The sequence below is a fragment of the Chlorocebus sabaeus genome, chromosome 13 (genome assembly GCF_047675955.1).
Source record: "Chlorocebus sabaeus isolate Y175 chromosome 13, mChlSab1.0.hap1, whole genome shotgun sequence".
Taxonomy (NCBI): Eukaryota; Metazoa; Chordata; class Mammalia; order Primates; family Cercopithecidae; genus Chlorocebus; species Chlorocebus sabaeus.
Window position 1 is genome coordinate 82324896 of NC_132916.1, and position 27922 is coordinate 82352817.

The 27922-nt window shown below is 34.6% G+C and overlaps 1 protein-coding gene across 13 annotated transcripts in view; it reads left to right on the forward strand.

The window, feature by feature from the left end:
• The first annotated feature begins 552 nt into the window (after window positions 1-552).
• EPHA7 (EPH receptor A7) overlaps window positions 553-27922 on the forward strand; it is a 181117-nt gene continuing 153747 nt past the window's right edge. For 5 of the 13 annotated variants that reach the window (XM_008006644.3, XM_008006645.3, XM_008006646.3 and 2 more), the window contains exons 1-3: window positions 553-897; window positions 5376-5440; window positions 9075-9744. In XM_008006644.3, coding sequence (XP_008004835.2) covers window positions 801-897; window positions 5376-5440; window positions 9075-9744 — 832 coding nt within the window. In that variant the 5' untranslated portion in view covers window positions 553-800. Of the gene's footprint in view, window positions 898-3079; window positions 3394-5375; window positions 5441-9074; window positions 9753-27922 lie in introns of those variants that run through there. The other 8 variants (XM_073022579.1, XM_073022582.1, XM_073022576.1 and 5 more) reach the window with 6 other exon arrangements.

Sequence of the window (27922 nt, forward strand, 5' to 3'; positions counted from 1 at the left end):
GAAAAAGGTAAGTAGAAACTTTTCAAAAAGGCAAAAAACAAGGTTACCCTGCCCGCGGAGGTTCTAACAACAAAAAAGTAAAAGACACTTTACTTAAAGGTACAGCTCATTTCACTGTCCGGGCTCCGTGCTTGGTAGCTGAGAGAAGGCTTGCCTCGCCTCTGGTTTCTAAAAGATTGCGCGGAGTACAGCTCTAGAAAAGAGTGTAAATTGGGAGCGTTATTCTCGGATTTATTCTGCTTTGTGAAAGCTGCGGTTGCTAAAAGCAGAGCGTCCACAGCAGCACACAACTCTGCGGCCATCCTCGTTCTCCTCAGAACATCTAGCGCGAGCTCAGAACCTGGAGGGGAATCCTGGACCAGCAACCTGACTCTGCTCGGCACGGATTGGCTCCTGCCTCGGACCCCGCCCCCGAGGCCGGGGCGGTCATTTCACCGGGACCCGCCCCTTGGCCCTGGGAATCGCCTCCTGGCAGGCCGACTGTGCCTGCCACTCAGCCCGAGTGGCGGAGGCTCTCGGCTCGGAGCCCCGCCCCCTCCCCCCTAATTGATATTATTGGAGTGTGGAGCAAGCGGCCGGTCTGCAGTCGGAGACTTGCAGGCAGCAAACACGGTGCGAGCGAACAGGAGTGGGGGGGGGGTGGAAATAAAAAAAGCTAAACGTGGAGCAGCCGATCGGGGACCGAGAAGGGGAATCGATGCAAGGAGCACAATAAAACAAAAGCTACTTCGGAACAAACAGCATTTAAAAATCCACGACTCAAGATAACAGAAACCTAAAATAAAACCTGCTCATGCACCATGGTTTTTCAAACTCGGTACCCTTCATGGATTATTTTATGCTACATCTGGCTGCTCCGCTTTGCACACACGGGGGAGGCGCAGGCTGCGAAGGAAGGTAAGGTGATGGGAAAGCAAAGTTTGTTCTGACTTATTTATTTAGCTGTCTACCTGCACAAGCCAGCTCGTCCGCGGCGCCGCCGGCCGCGCCTCCGGCGCCGGGCGACCCTCCCCCGCCGGCTCCCCGCCCCCTCACCGCTCGGGCCGCTCCTGGTGGACCAGCGAGCGAGAGCCAGGGCTGCTCCGAGCCGCCTGCAGCCCTGTGCCTGGGGCCGTCCATCCGACGGGTGCGGGAATTCTGGCGCGGGCAGTCTGGAGGGCGTGAGTAGCAACGGGGGTGGGGTGGGGTTGGAGGAACGGCCGGCGAGCTTATTTCTTAGTACCTCAGTCCGGTCACATCTCTCTCTAGCTCTGTCTTCCTTCTCTCCTTATTCGCCTTCTGTGGGAGCTGCGGCCAGAGTTAGATTGGAGACTGGGAAGTGCAGCCCCTACCGTACCGTCTCCGCCAGCCCGCCGGCGAGTGGCGGGAGCGCGGAGCCTTCCCAGAGGGACCGAGACTTCGGTGAGCTCGGAAAGCTCGGGTTACTAATGAAGTGCTCACTGCGTCGGAGGCGGCGGCGCGGTCCTGCGGTTGGCGCTCGGCCGCCAGCGCGGAACAATAACGCCGCGGAGGTGAAGCGCGGCGTGCGGCGCGCGATCCGCGGGCCTGGGATGTCTCCATTCAGCGCGCGCTGCGCGTCAGGCCCAGCGGTCGTGGGGGCAGCTGCAGCCCAGCGGGCTTGGTCGGGCGGTGGAGGCAGGGGGCGGGCTGGAGCTGTGCAATTTGTAAAGAGATGCCGCTTGGGCGACTCTAAGTCCCCAATTATTTGCCCCGTACTCCAGCAATTGAGAAATCCGAATGGCCAAACCTTGCCAAAACCTGAACCCTGAGGGTTGGTTCTGGTAGGAGAAGGCAGGTTTTATTTGGCAAGCTATTATAGATAAGCCTGTATCTGTTATGTTTTCCTTCTTTGAACCTTTGACAGAAGGTAAAATACCTTTCGGTGCCTGTAGTTGGAGCTGGGGAAAAATAAACCCTAGCAATGGAAATCTCTTGTTTTTGAGCAGTGTCACAATCCCACCCTCAACTCCCCCTCATCCCCTCGCCCCTGGTCTTTCAGGCTGTGTATGTAAGTTTCATTTTTCGATCTCTTAAAAGCAGAAGAGAAATAATAACTTATTCCTGATATGTAGAGGGAGAGGAATCTGTTTTCAAATTTAGGTCATGGTGGTTATCGGGCGGGGGGTTGGGGGCTTACATGTAGGTCCTTGATTCATCTATTTCTGAAAACTTAGTGCGGCTTTTCTTTATTCTCATCGTGCACCCCTCTTAGTTCACTCAAACCTCCCTGCAGCCCGGCGCCACATTCTAGTCCTTCATTCATCCTGACCTTCTGACCCCACTTTCCACATCTGCAACCTGTATAGATGCTGAACCCATTCAGAGAACCCCGTGCCTCCAAGCTGGCGGTTACATGTTTGCAGATGGACGGACATCTGCTAGAAAGGCACACACATCCCCTCCAAAACCACATTTCTACTCCCTTGACGTTAGCGATCAGAAACCTTCAGCCCTGGCATCCTGTGATTCCTCTGGAATAGCGGACCAGAGGAAAAGTTTTCACCGCCGCGGCGAAGCCCCGCGCGCGAACACACGCAGACTCGGGCTGGAGTTTGGGCTATAAATAACTGCATCACTAGGGGGAGAGGTTCCTGCAGCCAGAATGTCTAGTTCGCTTTGCTCTTCTGGGTGCAAGCTACGTGAAGAGGATTCTGATTCTAGGAGCCTGAATTCTTTAGATGCAGAAGTGAGATATATAAAAGGCGCGGGGGCGGTGGGAGGGAGGGTGGTGATCGGTGGCTGGCGGGTGGCGAGTGCGCCCGGCTTCTAGGCGGCGACGCTTCTAGGGCGCAGCGGCGACAGAGAGCTGGCGTTCTAGGAGCCCACAAGCCCCGAGGCGGCCCGCAGTACCCAAGGGCTAGCGCTGGGAACCGCTTGGAGCAGGTGCCGGGCCTCCTGGGGCATTTGGGGGTGACTAGAGGAAGATAAGAAACCCCCTTCCCTCCCTTTCCTTGTGCACGTTCTCTCGGGTAGGTCAGTTATCATCGCTACAGGGAGCGCGTGTCAGACTGACGCTTGGAGGCAAAGTGCAGCTGCTACTTTTTCTCTCCGTAAAAGCCGCCGCCGCCGCCTCTTCCTCAGAGGAGATGCTTCCCGAAAGCCACTCTCCTCTTCCCGACTCCTTCTCGAGCGAGGGCGCCACCGGATCCCTGGAGTGCCCAGGTCTGGCAGAGGCGTAATGGATGCTTGGCGCGGCTGGCGCGCCAGTCTGGCAGTCCCCGCTCCGCCCCTCCGACGGCCCCGCCCCAGCCCCGGGACGCCAGCCTTTGCCCACGCGGTCCTTGGCTGGGTCAGCTAGGGCGCGCCCCCAATCTAGCCCCTCTCCCATCACCTCTCGGACCTCACCGCGGGGCGCGGAGCCCCGGAGTCCCAGGCCTGGTCCCCAGCGTCCGGGTGAGCCGAGGGACTGACTACACCTTCACGGGCGCAAAGGGAGGTTGGCACTCTGCTCAGAGCGGGAAGGGAAACGCGCTCTCTTGAGGGTTTAACCAGAGAGCGGACCGAGCAGAAGAGAGACGCACTGATCACTTGAGAGGGGCTTCTGATTAAACGTTCTCGGGCCGGTTTCTGTTTTGTTTTAATTTGTTAGTTTGTTTCTCTCTTAACTTGTTAAGAGAGAAGGCCGTCACTGCTCTCTGCTTAGGTCCTTAGCTTCCACCCCCAGGCTGAGCTGAGGGGTTGCAGAATGGCAATAAACGGTAATCTCGCAATGTTTATTTCACACTCGGAAATGACCCAAGAAGGTCACCTGGATTTAAAATCCTGTTGTCTATATTCAGCACACAAGAAAAATAAAAATAAAGAAAGCATCTCAAAAAGAGTAGAGTACTTGGCCACCCACATTGTTTCCTTGTGCTTCATCTGTATTGTTGAGGATAAAAATAAACTTTAAAAATTACTTTTTATATAAATTCGCTAGTCCAACGATTTATCGATGTTACAAGTTGAAATATATAAAAGTGTTGTGTGTGTGTTTCTCATTTGAAAGGGAGTCAAATGTTGCTGATCAAGTTTTTTCTTTTTTTCCTGTCAAAGTCTCCCTGAGAGTCTTAAGTGTAAAACACTAAACAAAGAAACAAACAAAAAATCCTAGTGTCTCTATATCTATTTTCATTTACAGTTAGTAACTTTGACTAGTGTGAAGGAATTAAACACAGAATCAACTGTTCCTTTAAACACATAATCAATTGTTCCTTTGTTTTCTTATCATAACAAATTTTTCTTGTCTTTCAAATACATATTTTTATCCCTAGTGATTGGGTTGTATAATTATTAAACGTTCATATAAGCATGTATTTTAAGTCAAAATTTTAACATTTTTTTGAGAGTGATGTTAAGCCTATTGACATACTTAAAATATATTGAGTATTATTTCTGGACAAATTGATGCATTTGTGAAAATGGTGTAGAGTCAGATAAATATTTTTAAAGTGTAAAAACTCATGTAACTCTGAAACCAGTTTGACCAAAAGAATGAGTGCTTTAGAAGAGAGTAATTGTCCAAAAAAGAAATAAAATATATCACATAGAAATATTATGTTATTAATATATGACATTCTCATGCATTCTCATATTGATAGTATCAGGAGCATTTATAACACTTTATATACATATTAAATGCATTATGCTTTTTGATACCATAAAAGTGAAATACAACTGTTTAGAAGTCAAGTCAGAGTTTATACCATTTTAAGAATTAGCTATCACTTTGAAAATTTAGAAATTAAAAAAAAAAAATGCCGAAAAAACTGATGTTTGACTAACCTGAATAAAAATCTTGCAAATAATAGGCAATTTAGTTTTCTGATAACGTTGCTTAACATAGTTTTAACATTTCTGTATTCATTTTAGCTTAAGAAAAGACACTGTATGTGAAAATATTTTTTTAAAAGATAAACTCCAATTATCAAAAGACAATAGAAAATACTGCTGGCAGAATGTTACGAATTAATGACTGGATCAAGAGTAATGTAGGAATTATACCTTATTATGTTCATATGTTCATTATATTTGACAAAGTTCTAACAGCTCAATGGTTTACAAAACTCTAAAATATAGTTACTGTAGAATTAATATACCACATATAAAATTTCTACCCTCACTTTTATTCTAATATTGCATTTTAAGATTTATTTTAATATCGTAATTAAAGAATAGCAAATATAATATTGGTGTCTTAGTATCTTTTTTCCTTTAAGGAAGTGGAATATACATGTATCAGGAGGGTGTTCATATCATTCATTTACATAAATAACTACATATCTTAAGTCATAAAATGATAGTCATATAAAAAGATTCACCTTAAAAATGTTTACATGTGTACTTTGTGCTTAAGTGTTTCATGTAACATCTGGAAATACAACTTTCTTTTTCAGTACTACTGCTGGATTCTAAAGCACAACAAACAGAGTTGGAGTGGATTTCCTCTCCACCCAATGGGGTAAGTTTTTTTCATCATAAAATATCACTTTAATTTTAAAAATAAGAAACAAAACGTTTCCCTTCCCTCCAGGGTAGTTATTCACATATTTCATGTATAAACTGTTCAATTCCAAATATCTTGTCCAATATTATGTTATATTTATAATGAGACATTGAGTACTCTGATTAGAGAAGGTATACTTAGAACTTGGGGAAATGGAAAAAACAAAACCTCGTAACCATAGTCTTTTGAGTTCTTTTTGTGTGGAATAATACCTCAGAGTCCAGGCTATAAATGCTAACATTACAGCAAACATTCCTTTCACAAACTCACTTAAACCTCTTTAGTTGCTTTATATTTCTAGTATAATCACCATGTCAGTGGTATATAATTCTTTAAAACAGTAAGTAATCAATCTGTTTTCCTCTTTTTGAAACAGTTCTGGCGTCATTCAAAATGTACTTTGAAATATAACTAAAAACTCACTATGTTCAACATTTTGGTGTACAGTTTGCTGTAACATACTATATAGATTCTCCAAATTTATATTATGTACTATCCGCTGTTATTTAGCAGAAATTATGGCAAAACCTGCACATATTACAATAAAAATCTGCAACAGATATGAGTGACAATTGTCCAATAATAATCTACCGAAATATTAGTAAATCTTTAAAAATACTAACAATTATTTTTCATATGTAAATACAGCTCAGTATCCGTGTCTTCAGGTCTTATTTTTAACTGTGAGAGAGGGCACATTCTTTATTCCTTATCGAGGAAGAGGGCTCTGAGAAAGGAGAAGATACCCTATTGCTATTTAAGTTTATCTTTGGCACCTTAAAAAAAAATCTGAAGTCAAAAGTGTGTGGAGTATAAGTTATAATATAAAAACTGTAGCATATTTTGCAAAGAGAAGAATGAAAGTTTGAAAGAGATTGTTGAGATCATGAAATCAATATGTCAGGAACTGAAAGTTTAAGAATGTAAAATGTAAACAAAACAAATCTGTTTAAAATACAGTTTTCATTAAATTTAATTTTTAAGAGATTTCTTTCATGCATATTGTGGTTATCTGTATTGGTTATGATAAATTATCAACAAATGACAACCATTTTGCAGATTAAATATAAAAATTCCATGAGTTGGAGGTATGAATATAATACCTTTCTTGAGAGAAATGGTTTCTGTGAGTAAAATAATATATGTTATAGATAGCCATTCATGATAAAAAATGAAACACCTTTCTTGCCAATGACAGATGTAGCCCATTTTCTACCATCCATCAATTAAAACAAATAGAGATAGAGGATGGTTTTATCTCTGAGGAGAAGTAAACTGATATATGATTGTAGTATTTCATCCATGTAATATACAAAATGACAAATTGTGACTGTCAATGTTATCTTGGACTCAAATGGGCATTTTATCAGTTCAAAGTATCTTGAGTTAACAGTTAACTCTACATATCTGTAGACATCAACATGTAATATTAGAAAACAATTGATCGACGATATTTTCTATATTTGTGCAATAGATTAGTTCACATGTGACTAAATACCTAACTGTAAAGAAAATGTTCCTGAGACATAAGTTTTGAGAAAACATTTCTGTAAACATACTATAAAAATGCAGTGTCTGAATGAAGACATTTTTCCCAATGGCATCATTTGTGGAAATGTTCATAATGTCTTAGAAAGTGAGATAATAAAACAATAGTCATATTAAATGAATTTATGTAGTCTCAATTTTGTAATCTACATCATAGTTTTCCTGAAGCATTCCCCTCTGAAATAAAATTTTAAGTAAAAATAAAAATTAATTGGGTTTCACGGGTAGTAAAATTGATTTTTCTTATACAGAATGAAAGAATAAATTTGTTCTTGAAGTTAGATAAAGGAATTCTTGGGATATATTCTTTTAAAATAGCTTTGGTTTCTTCAAACTGGGGAGTTGTTAAAAAGGAACACATTTATCTTTGGAGCTTTTGATTTTTTGGTATATGTCATTACTAGTTTTACTTCTTTTTGTAATTTCAGTCTAATGAAGAGACTGAAATCTACCCATCCAAATGGATGCATTTGGTTATATTTGGCTGATTGCCATTCAGACTGTAGGCAGCTAACTGAAACAAAGGGAAGATATGCACACTGTTAACTAGTCACAAATGCCAGCTGAACTGAGTAAAACCTGAACATTAAAATGGGTTCTTTACTACATTTGAGTACCTTTCATGATATTAGGCTGGGTATAACAAAATCATACTAAATATGTAACATCACCAAAGAAATTTCTGAATTGTATTATATAGCTAATTTGTCAGTCTTGTTAATTTTCTAAGGACTGGTTTTAAAAGTATACATTAATGTTGTACAGAACATTTAAATAAATCAATACTCAAATCAGGTATTTTAAATAAAACTATTTACCATATGATTTTTATTTTCTCATCTTCTCTTGAAACAATAGTTTAAATATTGTATGTTATGCAACTTTGGACTTGAACACAAATGTTTTGTATTTGGCATTTTTAATTGGGGAAATTAATATTAACAGATGACAATTTCATTATTAAGACATCATAAATACAAAGTGGGAAATTTTTTAATAATTGTAAGAAAAAAACATATACTACTATTCATTTAGGCTTTTAACGCTCCTAGGTGAAATGCTTTTATTGATTAATGAGCGGCAGAGAATATTATATATGGTTTAATAGTTTGAAATTGTTGCAAATTCTGACAAATGCACTTTTTTTTCCTTTTTTGGGAAAATATTTAATATAGATTTGTTTGTAGTGTACATTATATCAACATATAAATGTACATTTTTAAACATCTGATATTTTTCCTGGAGAAAGTGACTAAATATGATCCAGCATGCAGATTTGCCATGTATATTTGATTGTCTATTGAAAGCAATTTATTTATAAAAATGAATCATACTCTTATAACTACTTATTTATAGTTATGTGGCTTTGTGTACAATATTATATGTAACACTGGAATAAATAAATAGCTCTGTAAAATGTTACTTGCTTACATCTCATTTTGCAAAGATTGTAAAATATTCCAAATTATAAATATCAACATGTTGTTGAATACTTTTACATTTCAGAGTACTGCTGGCATTTTCTTCTTCATGTTTTTAAGTACTCTGTAATCGTAAGTATGATATGGACACTTAAAATGTCAACTGAGTTATCAAAAATCCTGCCAGGCATCCATACGTATATACTTACACTGGTAATTTAAATAATTGTGAGCTTTAGTCTGTAAAAATCTCAATGAAGAACGTATACATAAGCAAAGATGTAAAAATAAAAACACTAATATACTCCCAAAAAGATAATCTCAATGAAGAACGTAAACATAAGCAAAGATGTAAAAATAAAAACCCTAATATACTCCCAAAGAGATATTAAACAAAATGAAATATTTATTGTATGTATACACAAAGCAAGCAGCATAAGTATGTTCCACCACCAGGATGAAGCAGAACCTGGAATCCTGCATTCTCTGGATTATAGTTTTGCCAGGATAGGAATCAACCTAACTTTTTCGAAGATCCACGTTTGTGAAGTACTTGCACTTTCAAAAGCAAAACGTTATTTTTTGCTGAATGCCTGATGTACTTTTTTCAACTTTTGCAGTGGGAAGAAATTAGTGGTTTGGATGAGAACTATACCCCGATACGAACATACCAGGTGTGCCAAGTCATGGAGCCCAACCAAAACAACTGGCTGCGGACTAACTGGATTTCTAAAGGCAATGCACAAAGGATTTTTGTAGAATTGAAATTCACCCTGAGGGATTGTAACAGTCTTCCTGGAGTACTGGGAACTTGCAAGGAAACATTTAATTTGTACTATTATGAAACAGACTATGACACTGGCAGGAATATAAGAGAAAATCTCTATGTAAAAATAGACACCATTGCTGCAGATGAAAGTTTTACCCAAGGTGACCTTGGTGAAAGAAAGATGAAGCTTAACACTGAGGTGAGAGAGATTGGACCTTTGTCCAAAAAGGGATTCTATCTTGCCTTTCAGGATGTAGGGGCTTGCATAGCTTTGGTTTCTGTCAAAGTATACTACAAGAAGTGCTGGTCCATTATTGAGAACTTAGCTATCTTTCCAGATACAGTGACTGGTTCAGAATTTTCCTCTTTAGTCGAGGTTCGAGGGACATGTGTCAGCAGTGCAGAGGAAGAGGCGGAAAACTCCCCCAGGATGCACTGCAGTGCAGAAGGAGAATGGTTAGTGCCCATTGGAAAATGTATCTGCAAGGCGGGCTACCAGCAAAAAGGGGACACTTGTGAACGTAAGTAATATGTCCTTTTAAAACTCTACTGTGTCTTTTTATAAACATTAATAGTTACTGGAATAAGTGAATCTGCTCTGTACCAGAAGCGCTATTCTACTGATCTTAAACAAAGTCACCGTTGAACTCAGTGATTGCCCTACGGTAGCATCTGCACTAAGTGTATATAATCAATATGGGTGATAAAGATATTTGTTACTAAAATGTAATGTGTCCTATACTTAATATGGAAGTCAATAGTTGCATTTTGGGCTATGGAGTTTAGAGAGGAGTCTGGGTAGTTGAATTTGTAGCCTGGCAAGACTGAGGTGACATTTAACAGGATTTAATGAGATGCCATTCCTCCTGTTTTTAAACCCATATTGTTTGGGCCCTTGAGTAGCAGTAAATAGGAGGTTAAGAAGGTTGTGAATAAGAGCTCTAGTGACAGGCAGGACATAAACGAATACATTTATAAACTTTTAGATTTATCTTATGTAAATACTGTAACTTTGATACAAAATTGTTCAAATATCACTTGCTAAATCTCTGTGGTTACTTCTGCGAAAGGTGTGATTTTTATTTTTGGACTAAATACAAAAATGACCACATTTTTGTGGAAGTGGGCCAAAGTAAAGTTTTAGTTATTATAGTACATCAATTGCATGTTTTGAAACAATCACGTATGAATTAGTAAACCTTTTTCTTTGTTTTATAAAACCATTTTTTTTTTCTCTTTCCTAGCATTATGTGGCTAAATATTTTAAAATATGTCATGTGGGCCTTCAAGATTGATAGATATTGTTTCTAGGTTCCATGAAAATAAATTATAAAGTTACATTACTAGTGTCTCTTTTTAACTTATGACATATAAAACATAGTACATTAAAAATAACACTTATATCTATATATATATATATTTTACGCCAAAGCCAGAAGCACAGGCTTTATACTTGCAATTCTTAGTTGAGCTAAAGGGGACCACTGATAATAATAGCTATTATAACTAACTTTTATTGATAACTTAGTATGTGCAGACATTCCTCCATTTCCTTTATATATGCAAGCTTATTTAAAAAGGTGGGTATCATTATCATTTCTATTTTATACAATAAAAAAAGAGGATATCAAGATATCTAGTTACATTAGTAATATTTGTCTAAGCTTACCTTCAAACTTGGGACATTCTGACTTTAGAGCCTGGGCAACAATATTGCCCTAGTTTCAATCACAAAGCAAGGAGAATCCTAGGAAATAGGATTCATGGCTCATAGTGTTTAGGTGCCTCATATACGTATGTAAATTGGATTACTTCCCCATAAAATTCTCATTCTAGTAGAATATTTTTAAAATTAAATAATGTTTTAAAAATATTTAGACCTGTGCTATACGGTTCTGTACCCAGCAGCCACATGTGGCTCTTAAGGTTTTGAAAAGTGACTATTCTAAATTGAGATGTGCTGTAAGAATAAGTTTCACACTGGATTTCAAAGCCGTCCTGCAAAAAAAAAAAAAAAAAAAAAAAGTAACATATGTCTTTAACCATTTTTAAGAGTTGATTACATGTTGAAATAATCATATTTTAGATAAACAGGGCTAGAGGATAATATTAAAATTAATTTCAGCTGTTTCTTTTACTCTTTTTTAGTGTGGCTAGAAATATTAAAATTGCATTTGTGGCTCACTTTATATTTGTGCTGGATATACTTTTCAAATGGAGTAACTGAGCAAATATCTTTTTCTGTCCTATTCAAAGAGTTAAATACTTCATGTGGCTGACTGCTAAGCATGTAAAGTGCCTATGGCTCTGCACTCAATTATCATCTACACCAGAGGTGACATTGTGAAGTGAACTCTGAGCAAAACAAATGGAGATGATACAGGTTCAGGTCCCATAGGCCAGTTTAGCAGTCTCCTTTTATGTCCCTGAAGGAGTCAAGCCTGTCTCCCATTGTCCCCTTTCCCTTTCCCTCACTGGCAGTATTTCTAATTGAGTAGAAAATCTTGCAGTTTCCGTATATGTGGAAATCAGAAACTGATGAAGATTTATCCCTGCTTGTAAGCAAAATGCTATTCCACTGGGTAAGTATAGAAATATTCTCAGTGATGAACTGATCAGTTCAACGAAAGGCAGTGTTCCTATTGACAAGAGGTTAACAGTTACTCGAAAGTGATGGTGGATTCAGCAGTAACTGTTACAAAAAATTTTAGGAACATTATTGCACTTTAGCTGTGAAAGCAGCAGTTTCAATATTATGCAGATCTTGATTGATATGACAAAGGAACTTAAAACTTTTACACAATTAAAATGGGAAAAATAACAAAGCAGAAATACGTATAAAGGTACACAGTTAAATTTATACGAGAAAAGATAGGAAATAACATTAAAGGCCCTGTGTTTTAAAGGTTTTAAAGAAGATTACAGGTTTTTGTGGCTGTTGTTTCACTTTTTGCAATTTAACTCATTTATTTGTTAAGAAAATGTGCTTTCCACATTTATTCGTAAGAAAATGTGAACAGGAGCTGCTCGAGTTTTATGCTTCTAATTATAGAATTTAGTAAGAAAAGCAGTCTTAAACCACAGTAAGTAGATATATTTATCATGAAAAATAAACCTCAATTTATTTCAAATGAAAAAAATCATCTCATTAAACATGGTACTATAAAATTACTTACATTTGTCAAATTTAATTGGAAGAATTGAAACATATTACTATCAAAATTATTGTTACCTGTAAACTATACCAAGGTTTTTAAAAATAAAATAAAATTACTCCACTATCATCTTCATTAATTCTGCCTCTGAATACTTGAAATTAGTTGTTAATATTGTAGTAACAGTTCATTAAAAAATAAAAAAAAACATGGTTAAAGGAGGCAAGATGCCGCCTTATGGTTTAACCAAAAGAATATGTGTGCGTTGTTATAAGTCAAGTAAATTGCTTATGACATAACTTTCTTAATTTTTAGCCTTGGTAATGTTGACAAAGGAATTAAATACCTTCTACTTAACCATAGAACTATGTTCATTTGCAAAAACACTTCCCTCCTTGGCGTAATTCCAATGCATTGCTGCAAGAGTACTTGCCTCTGGAATCACTCCAGGCTTGCCTTTATAGTATTCTTCCTGTTTCCTTTCAATAATCCTGTAAAGAGTTTCAAAACAAATTTCAGTCCCATATTGAGGAAAACTAATGTGTTTGGGAGAGGATGCTAGTGAGTCCCTAGCCAAATGAGAGTGGTTAGCCACTTAAAGGCAAGTTTATCTGGGCACATTTTGAAGTAGCGGCCTATTGTGATGTTTGCTAGAAGACAATATGAAATATGAATTACTATAAAAAACTGATTGTTGGTTCGAACAGTTGATGTAGGAGCTTCTCTTCATGACTGAAAAAATAGCTCAATTTTGAAAATCAAATGCTTCTCAAGTCTACTAATATGTGGAGAACTTCTGTCCAATTCTTAAACATAGTATTTTTATGAGGACATCTCTTTATATTGATTTAAGAATTTATAATTTCATTTAGTATACTTTTATTGTCATTTTTTAAGTTTACAAGTTACATAACAACTTTGCAAACTAGTCAATATATTTTCTTAGATTAAAAGTTACAGTTATTTTACAAATTGAGAGATCCTGTTATATTTTACACATGTAAATATTTTAGGAAGACTAATAAAATAAATCTACTGAAATATATTTTAATTTTTGTAACTTTTGTACAATTTTATTCCATTTACAAAATAGAATAGTGCTTGTCAAAGTGTGGATCTGGATATTATAACTTGGATTTGCATAGGGAGTTTGCAGTTTATACTGAACAGTCACATTCAGTTTCTCATTTAAACCTCACCACATCACTAAGATGTGGAAAGTATTATTATTTTTCTCTCTCTTTCAACGTATGGAGAAACTGAAGCTCAGAGATATTAATAAGTAACAAAATTGGGTAAGAATTCAAAAATTCTGTTTACCAATTCAAGTCTTTTTTCCCCACACCACTACGTCCCTAAAATTTGTTCTGGACTTTATCCAGTAGATTTTAGTTATGAAAAAACTAATAAAACTTTATTCTATGTAGGGTGACCATATGCCCAATATGCCTGGGATAATTGTTTTTTAAATTAACACTGCTTCTTTTTGCTTTGAAAAATGTTTTTTCTGATTTGGATGATAATCCTACTTGCAAAAAATTCTTCTCATTTGGAAGTAAAAAATTCAAAGACATAAGATTTACATGCACATATATCAGAATATAGAAATGTGATTTACTTGCATTACTTATATTGCTTAATTTAAATTTTTTGAAAGCAAATAAGTAAAATTTTTCTTTCTCATGATTTCATGTAAAGGGGAATTCAAGTAATCATACATTTATAATTTTTATAAGAAATTTTACTGGTAGCAGCTTTTTAATAGTTTCTATTGTTAAGAGGTCTATTATTATTTTAATAATATATAATTTATGAACATATGTATAATTTAATAAATGAAACAATACATTCAATTTTATAGCATTAACAATATTTAAACTCTGTTTCTTGATCAACTTTTTTGAAAACTACTTTATTTTTGCAGACAAGTAGCATGCAATTTGTACCATGAAATATTCATAACAATTGAGTCTTTATATAGTATTTATAATCGTGTGTGTGTGTGTGTGTGTGTGTGTATATATATACACACACACAGAAATGTAGGAAACACCAGTGGGTTAATAGCTCAGATGCTAGAGTCAGTTTCAAAATGCTGCTTTCACAAATACTAGGTGCATAAAGTAGGACAATCTCTCTAAACCTTAATTTCCTTAAGTATAAAATGGGGCTAATAAAAATAGTACCTCCCTCATAGGGTTCTTTTCAGAATTGAATGAAGTAATGTATGTACAAACCCTAAAAATAGTATGTGGGACATAGCAAATAATCAATGAATGCTTCTTATCAATAATACAATAAGGAATTTGCTAAGTAAAGAAACCTCATGGTGATGAACAAATGAACATATATCTCACAGGCCACAAATAGTTAAATATCCTTTAATCAAGTAATTTCACACCTGTTAATTTATCTAAGAAGGCATTTCATTAAAAAAAAAATCTTTTATGTAATCCTTTTTTTCCACTAACAGTGTATGTAATTTTAATTATTGAAAATAACCCAAATGTCCAAAGTTAAGGCATATCACCTTGATTGAACTTAGTCTATAAAATATCAATGATGCTATAAAGGAATTTTGAATTTGTATTAATAATTTTGAATGAAAAAACAAAAATTTGTATAAAATGATGTTTAGAATTATGCAAAATATACATAGGAAAAAGAATAGATGATAGGCTAACAATGAATGTATCCATGCAGTGGGATTGTGGGTGATGTTTTGTTCTGTTTATAATTCAAAACATCTTGAACATTAACTTTTATTTTTATACACTATAATTTTAAGTTCTAAGTAACCAGGTAGCTTATATAAAGACAACTTGAATTATATCTTCAAAATATGGGTTTTTACATTAAGTTGGTTTCTGTGTAACAGGGCTCAGGTACTATAGGAGTAAGTGGCAAGTATGGTTTAAATTATATAAAAGGTAGAAGATATTAATAGAAGGCATTCAATAAATACAGCTCATAGATTTTGTTCGTTTTTAGTTGTTAATAGATACCGAGTCCTATTTTAAGTACTTGCATGTATTAAGTAATTTAACCTTAAAGGGAGGTGTTACTAATTTAGTCTGATAGAATGAGACTATTATTACCCAGTTTAAAAGAGAAAAAATACTCTTACTGTAAAAAGTATCTCTCTCTCTCTAAACATGTATATATGAGATATGTATACATATATACATATATATGGTTATATATCTTATATAAGTTTTTATGTATATAAATTCATGAATAAAAACAATGTAAGGAAACTGAAGCATAGTGATGGTGGGTTAAGTACTTATAATCACAGAGTGGTAAATTGCTGTTTAATCAAGCTAGTCCAGCTTCAGAATCCTTATTCCTAATCAATACCCTGGATCATGTCTTTATAGAGGAACATTTTATCTATTGCAAAGTCTTTTATGAACATAAACTTTTTTCAGAACATCTTGAAAGGTTATACAAATTTGAACATTTTCTTTCATTTATCATAATTACAAAATACGTGTCTCTACCTTTCCCAACATCCTAAGTATTTCACTTGTTTTGTCATTCTCTTTTTGATTCCAGTTCTTTCTTTAGATGGTCATCAGATTGTATTTTGTAAAACACAACATGGTATCATTATTCAGAAAGCTTCAGGCTTCTAATTACCTAGAAAAATTATCGTTATTTACAGTGACATTTTAATTTCCTCATCTTCACCTTATCTTCTTTTCTAACTTTCAGTCACATTTTTATCACAGTTGAAGCCTCTGCTCCCTCTGCCTGCTGTTCTCTCACCCTACCTTAAGCATGCCCATAGATATTTCTACAATGTCTCATTATTTAAAATTTGGCCTCAACTAAAAAAAAAATTAACAATTATGTCTCTCACAATTTTCTATTATACCTTAATTATATACATTCTTGAAGAGGCTTCCCTAGCTTCTTTTTCAAATTCTGATGTTGGTTACTGGCAATACCTTTCTCCTTATTCTTAATCTATCTTGTTTTTTCCTATGTAGGTGCCATATCTTTTCTTATGTTCTCCGTTGTAGAAATTCTGCCTTTCCTTACAATATCAAATTAAATACCACATATACCCTGTTAGGTGATCTCTCCTTTTTCTATTTCTTTCTTTCTTTTTTTTTTTTTTTTTTTAAGAGATGAGTGTTGCCATGTTGCCCGGGTTGGAGTGCAGTGGCTATTCACAGGCACAACCATAGTAGATCATAGCACACTACAGCCTGGCACTCCTGGGCTCAAGTGACCCTCTCTGCCTCCACCTCCCAAGTAGTTGGGACTACAGGCACCTGCCATTATGCCTGACTTCTCCTTTTGAATACTTATAATTTGCCCTTTCCCTAGGGAAATCATTGCATGCTATTTTATTTTATTCATTGTGTTTTCCTCTTAAAGATTCTATTTTTTTAAAACAGCTAAACCTTGTAATTTTTTTAACCTACACACCATGATACCTAGCAGTGTCTTACACCACCTTAGCCTTCCAATAAATATTTATGAGGTTTCTTAAAGATTTACTCATAAACTACCCAATGCCAAAGCAAATATTTTTTTCTCTGAATTCATTTAATTCAATGAATTTAAATTAATTTCAATGCAATTAATGTGATTTCTTGTATATGGCTAGTCTATATGATTAGTCTTAAACTTTGTGAGGATGGGAATACTTAACTACATTTCATTTTCCTCATAGCAAATAACAGGATAAAATGCTAATAATTAGCAAACATAAACAGGACTCTCTTCTGGATTTGAGGAATTTATTTGTGTGAAGATAATATAACAGTTACTTATTGTCACATTCTCATTCTCTCTTACTGTCCTTATGTGTCTTTTCAATTTGTGCCTTTCTCTCCTCTGAGGAAACAAAAGGCGTTTCACCCTTGTTATCATTATTTATGTCTTAAAAAACAGAGATGTAAGACCCTGATAACATTTTCTATATTAAGAAGGTCTTGAAGTATGTTTATATTTATATTATATGGGAAAGCAACTTTTGTTATAAAATTATATTGTTTTGCTTCCAAATTATATGTTATAAATATTAGTTTGGATTGCAAAGCAAAAAATAACAGAAAGAAACAAAACATGATAATTATCCCTAAGCTAATATTACCCTATTGTCTCTATAAGTGGGAAATTACATAAATTCCATATTATGTCAAAATGTTATTTCTCCTATTTGGGTTATACCTACACGTATTACCTTTACAATTTGTTTACACCCTTCATTAAATGCTTCACATTCAGAAACTCAAAATACTTGTTTTAAGATATTTTTGGATAGGTAACATACACAGATCTGGAACAAATGTCATCCCTGTGACACAGTTCCACAGTATATTTTCCCAGGTACAACTGTTGTTAGTAGTTTCTTGTGTACTTTGCAAAGATAATTGCTCTTACTTTCTTTAAAAACATGGGGAGATATCATTTTGATGCTTAAAATTAGAATCATGTCACAGTTTCCAATTAGAACATTGTAGGTTTTAGTTGAAATTATACTTCTTTTTACCCATATTTAATCATCTTTGTTCTCACAATGCATTTAACATGGTACTTATTCAGTAAATAAAGGAGGATAGAAAGAACTGATGAAAGGGGGAAGAGTATAAGGAAATATGGAAGGAAATAGGAAATTAATGTGTCTGATTTAGTTTTCTGCGGTTTGTTAGTTTAGTGTGACTTCAGAGTGTTTCTAATTAACCTAGCATTGGGAAGTATATGGTCAGTCTTTTAAAAATTTCTAGTGGAAGTTTAAATTGGCATCAGTTTCTGGCAGGCAGTGTTATAATACAAATCAATTACGCTTTAAAATTTTGCATTTGATTTGATTTTTCTGTGTAATTTGTAGCTATTTTCTCTAAGATAATCACTAATCTATGAAATATTCATGATGTTATTTTCTGACATTAATTATTTTGTAGAAATAATATTTTCATAGGAGAATTTTGACACAGCTATATATTTCATATTTTTATCTATGTCCATACAAATATGATACATAAATACTAGAGGAAAGATTTCAGAAAATCTTTTTGTTTCAATTTTCCTCACATTTAAATAACTTTAAATTACCTCATCCCCTGCAAAATATCTCACATATTTAGTTTTATGGATCCATGTCTTCATTAGGATATTCATGTAAGTTTAACATGTGAAAAGTAGAAGGTCCCGTGCACATACAAGTTTTTATTTTTTAATCTGGTAGTAAAACAACTCAATTTAGAATTTGGTTCAAATTAATGTGTTATAAATGTTATTTTTTGTTTTCTACCTGTGTTACACACTTTGTCTAAAGTTATAGAATCTGAAGGTATGTGTTGCAATATTAATCTCAAATGATAGCATTTCCCAGGAAACCAAAGTGATACATCAGCTGAAACAAATGTGCATTATTTTTCTTACATTCTGTGACTTTGTTAAGAGTTATGGAAGGGTTATTATTTAATTTACTTTGTTTAGTGGCGATGAATGACATAAGTACAAAGAAACCCAGGGAAAATGCACTCTGGGGTGTAATAGTTTGGACGTTTTTTAATGGTTATATTTTTTATGGATTTTGATTTTTTTTCATGTTCTTTAGTCATTTAAGTTATTTACTGCTGATGATTATATTATCTCTTCCTCCTAATGTATTAAAAAATCAGGGGACTTTGAAAGGACACATACTGTGTTTAATATTTTGTTTCATGTGTCACCCCATTAACACCTAGTTTAGCCCCTGGACTGTGGTGGTGGTAGCCTCAGACTTACTCTGAACCCATTAACACTGAATTACAACTTTATATAGAAAACCTGTATCTGGAGAAGAGATCACTGTGATGCTTTTATGAATAAAGCATAATATCAATCTGATACAATATTAACTCCATATCATACATTTATCATTTTTAAGTTGAATGATTCAACAATCTATTACATTAGTATAACCTAGTCTACTTTTTAAGAAATCATTCTTAGTAGGCGCAGCGGCTGATACCTGTAATTCCAGCAGTTTGGGAGACTGAGGTAGGAGGATTGCTTGAGGCCAGAAGTTTGAGATCACCTGAGCAACATGGTGAGACCCCAGCTCTGCAAAAATTGGAAAAGTAGTCAGGCCTAGTGGTATGTGTCTGTAGTCTTAGCTACTCAGGAGGCTGAGGTGGGAGGATCACTCAAACCCAGGAGGTTGAGGTCACAGTGAGCAGTGAGTGATGATGATACCACTGCACCCCCGCCAGGGTGACGGTTAGAACTTGTTTCTAAACAAAACAAGCAAAAAAGAAGGGCAGGAATCATTCTTTCTAAAAGATAATTGGACTAGGAAAGGGATTAGGGTGGGACAGGGATTAGGATAGGTATGGAGGGATAGAATACATCTAAAAACCAATTGTATATGTGGAGTTGCTTGATAAAAGCTTATTCTGAGAAAAATAAATGAAAGATTAGTACAGTCACTGTACAATTCTGTATTTCCAGTGATTTATATGTTCCCTGTTTATTTTAATAGTAGTTCACTATCATTATTTGCTAAACTAGTTCCGATATAGAAAATAATATCAAATGGCATTAGCTTAATGACGTTAAACTAATATATAGGTTAAATAAACCTAATGGATTTTTAAAATGTTTCATAATATATTCTACATTCATCCCAGTAAAATAAGTGACTAATATTATATAATGTCCCTATTTTAGTTGACATTTTCCTATAAAGTGCTTTTATTCTTGAAGAGAGATGTGTGGTAGTATATGCCCCTCACCCACTCAAATATGATACTCTCTTTATAACACAAATGTTCTTTGGGCATTCTTATACTCCTTTAGGGCATAATCTCTTTCAAGACAATTAATATTATAAATTCTTCAAGTTTGAGTGTGCCTTAAAGATCATCAAGGATAAATTAGAGGGTTTTTTTAGTCTTTTTATTTTTAAATAAATGGGACAACTAAAGTCCTCATTTATACTTCTAACAGTTCATTAATGACAGATTCAAAAGTAAGTCACATCTTACTCTTTTCAGTTTCCTTTCTCCTTTGACAGTACACACATATAATACATATACACACACATAACCACAGATATCCAAAAGCACGCATATATAAATATACTCATACATGTACGTGCACACACGCGTGCGCACAAACACACACACACACACAGCCGACAAGAGGGAAAAACATAAGTCAACATAGTGGAGCAAGAAAACAAAATATCTTTGTGAATCATTTTTAGATTTCCAAATTTCTATGCATTAATTCCTTAATTTGGGAGTACTGGATAGTTAAGATTTTTTCTCTATGGAAATCTCAATTCACAATTAAAAAGAGGCCGAAAATTCCTGTAAATATTATTGAATTATTTCATATTTTAAAAATAATAAAGCTACTTCAGTAACATCTTTAACTATTGCTTCACAAAACAACAAAGGTATAAACAAACTTTATTTTCAAGTAGATATTCAGGTTTTCTTTATCATATGAAATACCTGAAGGCTATTTATGTCTGGGAAGAGAAGATAAAGTAACCTTCACTTTTTATATACTTCTGAATTTATGTGGTATTTTAGAACAAAAGAACACGAATTTTAGCAATTAGTGATTAGGAAATGTGTTTTAAAATGAGAACAGTGGGCACCTCTTGCACGATCAGAAACTGAAGGTTTGCTCCGGAGCAGAAGTTTTGCTATTTTACCATGTGGCTTCTGACCAGATCTCCTCTGAGAAACCTTTAAACTTTAGCCTCTCTGCCCTTGCAAGGGTAAAGGGGCAATCATCCTTCTGCAAAATCTATTTCTCAAAGCTGACTTTTAAAATTAACACGTGTTAAGCTTAGACATTCAGGCTGCGAGCTGGAACTGGGAAAACATGTAGCTCCAGAGTTATGTTGAGACAGTGCTTTAGTTTGCAAAATAAACCTGATGGGAAATTTTAAAGTTCACTATTTAGCACATGTTCTTTACTGTGTCTAATGTTTATTCTGCACAAACGTTATATACAGGAGAACTGTGTTTTTCAGAGCCGAACGTAACAATTGGATCATTTCCCTCCTTTGTCAATTTTTCCAATGAGACAATTACTACTCCAAATTCAAACAGCTCACTTGTTGATTTTCAAGATTATTTACTAGGCCATCATTGTGTATGTATTCATCCTCTAATATGCCTCATCCTTCATTATAATAAAGTGTATGTTCTTTTCAATCCCTGTTCCATCTGATTTCTTTTTTTTCCTTCTGCATCTTCTCTTATAGTGTTTTAGACACTGGCATTAGATTTTCATTTATCTTTGAGAAAATTCTACACTATTCCTTTAATGGAAAGACAAATAGTAATTTCAAAATAAAAATTACAAATCATACTGTATGGCAAATTTTCATAATTTGAATTCTGGCCTCTTTTATAGAGCTAAGAAAATAAATCACACTTTGATAAATGCTGAAGGTCATAGTCCCTTTTGTAACATTTGGACAGTGACTTGAATAATTCCAGAATTACCACTGTCAGTCAATACCATAAAGGAACTCAGTCAAGATATTTATAAGAGTACCTAATCAGTTAAAGTTCTTAATCTTTATTTTTTTCTAAAAGCTGAAGTAGTTCTGTTATGGTGTGCTTCAATTTGAGAAAGAGAAATGGACACCAATAACAAATAAGAATATAAAAATAATATAAAGAAATAGTTTTTGCTGCCAGTAAGATAGATTAAGGGTGAAGAGGTAAGAGGGAACAAAGTTAGAATGCTCACACAACTTGTTCTGATCTTTAGTTTTTAAGGATTTTCTGTTATTTTATACCCTGTTGCAGAGACAACAAATTACATGTTAGATCTGTAAAAGAGCATACATACTCAGGAATCTGTGAATATAACTCATTTAAGCGTATATGTTACAAACTGGGACAAGGTTGTCTAGAAAAACAAAAGACTGATATATACCAGAGTTCACATTAAGCACACTTTTTGCAGCCACTTTCTTTTTCTTCCTTTTGTAAAAACAACTTCCTAATGTATAATATGAAAGAAAATAACAAAATCAAGTCTGCTTTTGAATATACGGTGATTTACAAAGAAAACAATATACATTATATTCATATATACCTAAAGGGCATGGTTATTATTCATTAATGTCAGTAGATAACTGAGTGTCACTTGCCAGTCAGACTGGAATCCGATGGAATGTTGACATCGATTGATGGACATATGAGAATATTCATAGGTAGACTGCTTAGGTCAGTTGAATACATAACACTATGCTGGACCCAACTTTGTGGGTGATAAATCTTGCCATTTTTCTTTATTCTTTTTTTTTTTTTTTTTTTTTTTTTTTGAGACGGAGTCTCTCTCTGTCGCCCAGGCTGGAGTGCTGTGGCGCAATCTCGGCTCACTGCAAGCTCCGCCTCCCGGGTTCAAGCCATTCTCCTGCCTCAGCCTCCCGAGTAGCTGGGACTACAGGCGCCCGCCACTGCGCCCGGCTAATTTTTTCTATTTTTAGTAGAGACGGGGTTTCACCATGGTCTGGATTTCCTGACCTTGTGATCCGCCCGCCTCGGCCTCCCAAAGTGCTGGGATTACAGGCGTGAGCCACCGCGCCCGGCCGTTTTTCTTTATTCTTAAAAAACATTGCATATTCTTCAGAATTCAAATAATTCTTAAGATTAATTTAGAGTTTTAGGAGCATATTTATCAAATAAGAGTAATGACTGATTTGATTTAAAGAAAAACTGGGTTCCTGGTGCTTCTGGCTCCCATATTGGAGGAAGAATTTTGATTTTGTTCACTTTGTTTTATAGAAAGAAAATTCTAAATAAAAATTGATAATTGCTTTTCATATACATATTTGAAATTATTGGAACTTTTCTTAAAAAAATACTATTTACTTGAGAGAATAAAAATTGAGCATCATGGATGCACAACCTATATGATATTAAAAATAGAAGGAAACTGTTCTTACCAGTGTTGGTATTGTATTTTTTAAATGTGCTTCTCCACCTTAATAAGTATACTTATTTTGATGATTGCAGTTAATGATATATTTAGAACAAAGTTTTTGGCTGAAGAAATTTTCATTAATAGTTTTTTCAACTATAATTTGATAATATTCTCAATTTTAATGAAAACAGGAACACTAAAAATAATATTCAGAATATTCAGAATATTTGAATTAAGCTCCTTAATAGATTCTATTTCAGAATCATATAATATCATATATTTTTCTCTATAGTCTAACAAAAGGGTTAACATGGTTAGAATTAGTAATTTTTCAGTTTTAGTGAAATCTTTTATTTTTAATTTCTCCATTTGTACTGGGGATTGTGATATTTATATTTATGTTGCATACATTTATTGTCTAACTCTGAAATTCCAGATGTGCAAATCTATTAAGTTATATTTTGTATGCAATAATTTTGATAGCTATGTATTGTAGTATTTTAGAGCTGAGTTACAAATCTGCATGTTTCATAATAGTCATTTATCCTAAAATGTGTTACATGTAAATCTATTTGTAAAAACATTTTATCATTTTAGCATATGCGTTTTTGAAAAGTGGAATTTGAGGTTATGTAATTTCTTTCACATTCAAGTATCAATAACAATTCTCGAACATATTAAAAGAGCTCACAGTCAGGATCTCAAGCAGCATGTAATTTATATTGTTATAGCATCTTTGTTAGGTATTAAATATTTTTATATGCTTTAAGTCAGGGTAGGATCTATATCACAGCTTCAGCCACTAGTAAAAAGGAAAATATATTTCTGAAAATGATGTAGAATTTTTTTTTCTGGCATGTACATTTTAAAATATGGTTGTCAATAACTTTATATAAAATGACTAGAAAAGTACATTTTTTTCTACCTACTGAATAGTTCTGTATAATTGTTGTTTACACATTAGTCATCAAAATGGCATGAGATTTTGATTTTTCACCTAGAAATATGCTATGAGATTATCCAAGGTTAATTTCGACAGATAAATGACATATCACTTTCATTAAAATGACATTGGGAAACTGAGATAAATAGGTTAGCATTTTCTGTGCTGACATGATGTTTGCCTGTCTGATTGCATCCTTTCCAATAGACAGCAGAGACACAATTACAAAAAAAGACATCCGTGCCAAGGTTTAGCTAGCCAAAAAGGGCACGCTCTTGTGTTTAAAAAGGTAGAGAATCCAATCGATGAAAACGTCTGGACCTGTTAGCACCAATAAAACTGAAGGCCACTGGGAAGCTCAGAGAGGGTCTTTGTTGTAGAGATAGAAGGAGACCCAAACTATGACACTTTCAGAGGAGAAGGGTCAGCAAGGAAGATCATCCATCTTCTTCAGTGGCAGCTTTCTGTCAGATTCTAACCCTGTTCAGTGGAGGAACTAAGCCTCTTCTGTTGACACCAACCGATTCTCAGCCAAGTGTAAATGAAGCTAATATTCACTGACCTTATGCATAGCAAATGAAGCCCTATGTGTCATTTGAGAAATAATGTTATCTGACACTTCAAAAAGTGAGTGATGGACAGATGTGTGTGTGTGCGTGCGCGCACGTGTGTGTGTGTGTATAATACGTAAAGATATATCCTTATCCACTTCATATTTTTAGTTGACTTTCACAATAACCACAGTTTTACCATCTTGACAGAAATTTAAGTTTGTATTATTTTCGTTTACATGTCTTGACATTTTACATGCAGAGCTTGACTGTGCTGCAGAACAAGCTCATTTGGCTTTCTTCTGTCTCTAAATGCAGTGCCTAGTTACAGAAGGAGAAGATTCAGTTTCTGCTAATAAAAGCTGTAAATTTCCAAGACAATTCTGAATTACTAGTTCACACTCAAAACATAATGAAGGAATATATACATCTTTCACATTACTAAAACATGTATTGGTCTTGTTAGAGATCAAGTCAAAAAGGCTTTTTCTTTAACCGTTTTTAAAGCATTGTCTAAAATCTCCTTTTCTTTTTCGTTAGTAAGTCTGTTAAAATCTAATCGTCTTTCTTAGTCCTTAAATCAAGATTTTCATGTTTTGCTTACCAAGAATTATATTTTAAATTGCATTTTATGCATTTCTCATTTGGAAGGATTTTCCATAGTACTGTAAAAAATTTCTCACAAAAAATAAAGTTTAAAATATACCAGTAATAAGAAAAATGCTGTATATCAAAAATATTATTTGCTGTATTTTGTAAGTAAAATATTAATATTAACAAAAATGAAAACTAGTTGTGATAAAACAAATAATTTTAAAGAATGTGTGGAAATTAAGGATTTGGGGAAAAGATAGGTTAAAGCACAGCATTGGATTTTCTGAGTTTCATGGAAGGTGATTATCTGACATGGTAGATTTCCTGAGAATCACCAGGATGGATCTGCATCTCATTGACATCAATCATGTTTGAACTGAAAATAAACAGTTGTAAAATTTTTGGAATCTGTGGATTGATTTTTGTTCACCTCATCAGTCTTGTTTATTTGTACTTATTAAAGAAGTGAACTTGTTTTTTGTTCTACCAAACTTAAAAAGACAGCGTCTCATCAGTGAGATATTCTCTTCTTAGTTCTTTTTTGACAAGTAATGAAAATCAGATGAGATTGTACATAGTTTCCTCCTGGCATTGTTCCTGAACCTAATCATACATACACTAAACATGTGTTGTAGTCAATTCTTCTTATTGTCCTCCCACATTTTTGTTAATCTAAGCACCTTTCTAAGTAAAATGGTGCTCAAAGACCACAGAGAAATTATCTGTGTTGATAGTGACTTCACCAAGTTCTGACTTTTCTCTCTTGCTCATCGACTGTTTATCCTCCATAGGATTTAGTTATGATATATATAAAAGGCACGTATTTGAATTGTAGCTTTGTTTATAAATTATATGCAATATCTGCACATACAGCTACTAAATTAGCCAATGGAGCCATTATTTTTGAAGTAATACCATAACAAAGAAGAACATAAGGAGTTTTGTTATTGTTAGTAGTGGTAATGGTGGTTGAGGTGGTGGATTAAATTGAGCTAATTTTCAAATCTTTAGAATTGCAATAGTTTGTCTAAAAAGTCAAGATAAATCCGATGGACACAATTACATGCAAACACATACACTCAGAAATGACAGGAGCCTCTTATTATGGAGATAGTTTTGTGTAAGTGATCTACACAGTCTAGTTTAACTCTCTTCATAAAAATTTATGAAAAAGCTGTCTGGAGTACAGATATAATTTTTTCTGCATTTTTTACATTAATTTGTGACGGTTTTTTGTTTTTTTGTTTTTGTTTTTTTTCCAGAAACCTCATTCAAAGAGTTTCCATAAAAGAGGGGAAATATATGATTTGGCTAAAAGGCAATGGATTTGGCTTCATGGAATCACTGGTTAATGGATTTAGCCAGGTGTTTGAATCTAAATTGAAAGGGCCAATTGTACTTTATGATCTGCAGAAGTCATATTAGATTAGTAACACTGAGGTTTAGAAACCAAAGTGGCATTTCATGCTGCTGTCAAGTAAGTTTCTACCCCTTTGCCCTGGGAGCTTAGAGATTTCAGTCTAGTTCAGTCCTCCTAGTCCAATATAGGATTTTAAAAAATATGTTAATCAGCATATTTGGAATCATAAAGTCTTCTGTTAACTTTCCAAGGTTATTCTTTATTGAATCATTTGAACCAGTGATATCATCTCACTGGACCTCTTAGTTTAATCTTAGAGGCATTATTTTTGGATAGAAACGTCTAAGACTAAAAAGGTACTAAATATATTTCATATACTAATATAACAATCATTGATTGAACTACATCGCTCAAGATTATTTAGGTACTATATTCACATATGATACTGATTTATATTTCAGATATTAGCCAAATAATTCCTAAAGTCACTGGGATTCCTAGGTTCTGGTCAGAAAGCTATCATAGCTGAGGGCTATGGTTTGAGTCAAAGATGCCAATAGAAGGTTATTAAAGATGCCTAAACAATTCACACCACTTTGACATGAATTGTGATTTGTTAAAACAGGTCTTAAAAAGAGTTTCAGAAATCTTCAAAGGCAGTCAGACTGTGGAATTGAAGCACCCTTATTCAAAGTTGACTGCAGTTACAGCCTCATATTATTATTCAATGATTGAGATTTTTTTCTAAACTAGTATTAGTTTCATGATCCTGTGAAAAATAAGATATTGCTGTAATTTATTTAATAAATAACTTTATGTAAATGTTAGTTATTCCCAATAATTTGTTTCTATTCATTTTCAAAGAAATATTGAAAAATATTTAAGAAAATTGATTATTGATTTTATATTTTATGTTTTTGTAAAGCCCTCATCTGAAAAATATATCAAAATAGACATTATGCTTATTGCTTTTAAATAATAAATGGTGTTTTATTATATAATGGATAGGTTTGACATGCATACATTTTTCAATATGAAAGAAATTAGTTTGCATTCAAGCCATTAAAATCAACCTGTTCTTTGGTAACAATTTTCTATGCTGTGTTCAAGTAGCAAAATGTTACTTTGTATTTTTAAGGAATTACTTGTAGAAAAATAAGGTAAACGGATAGTATGCAGTTTTAAATGCAT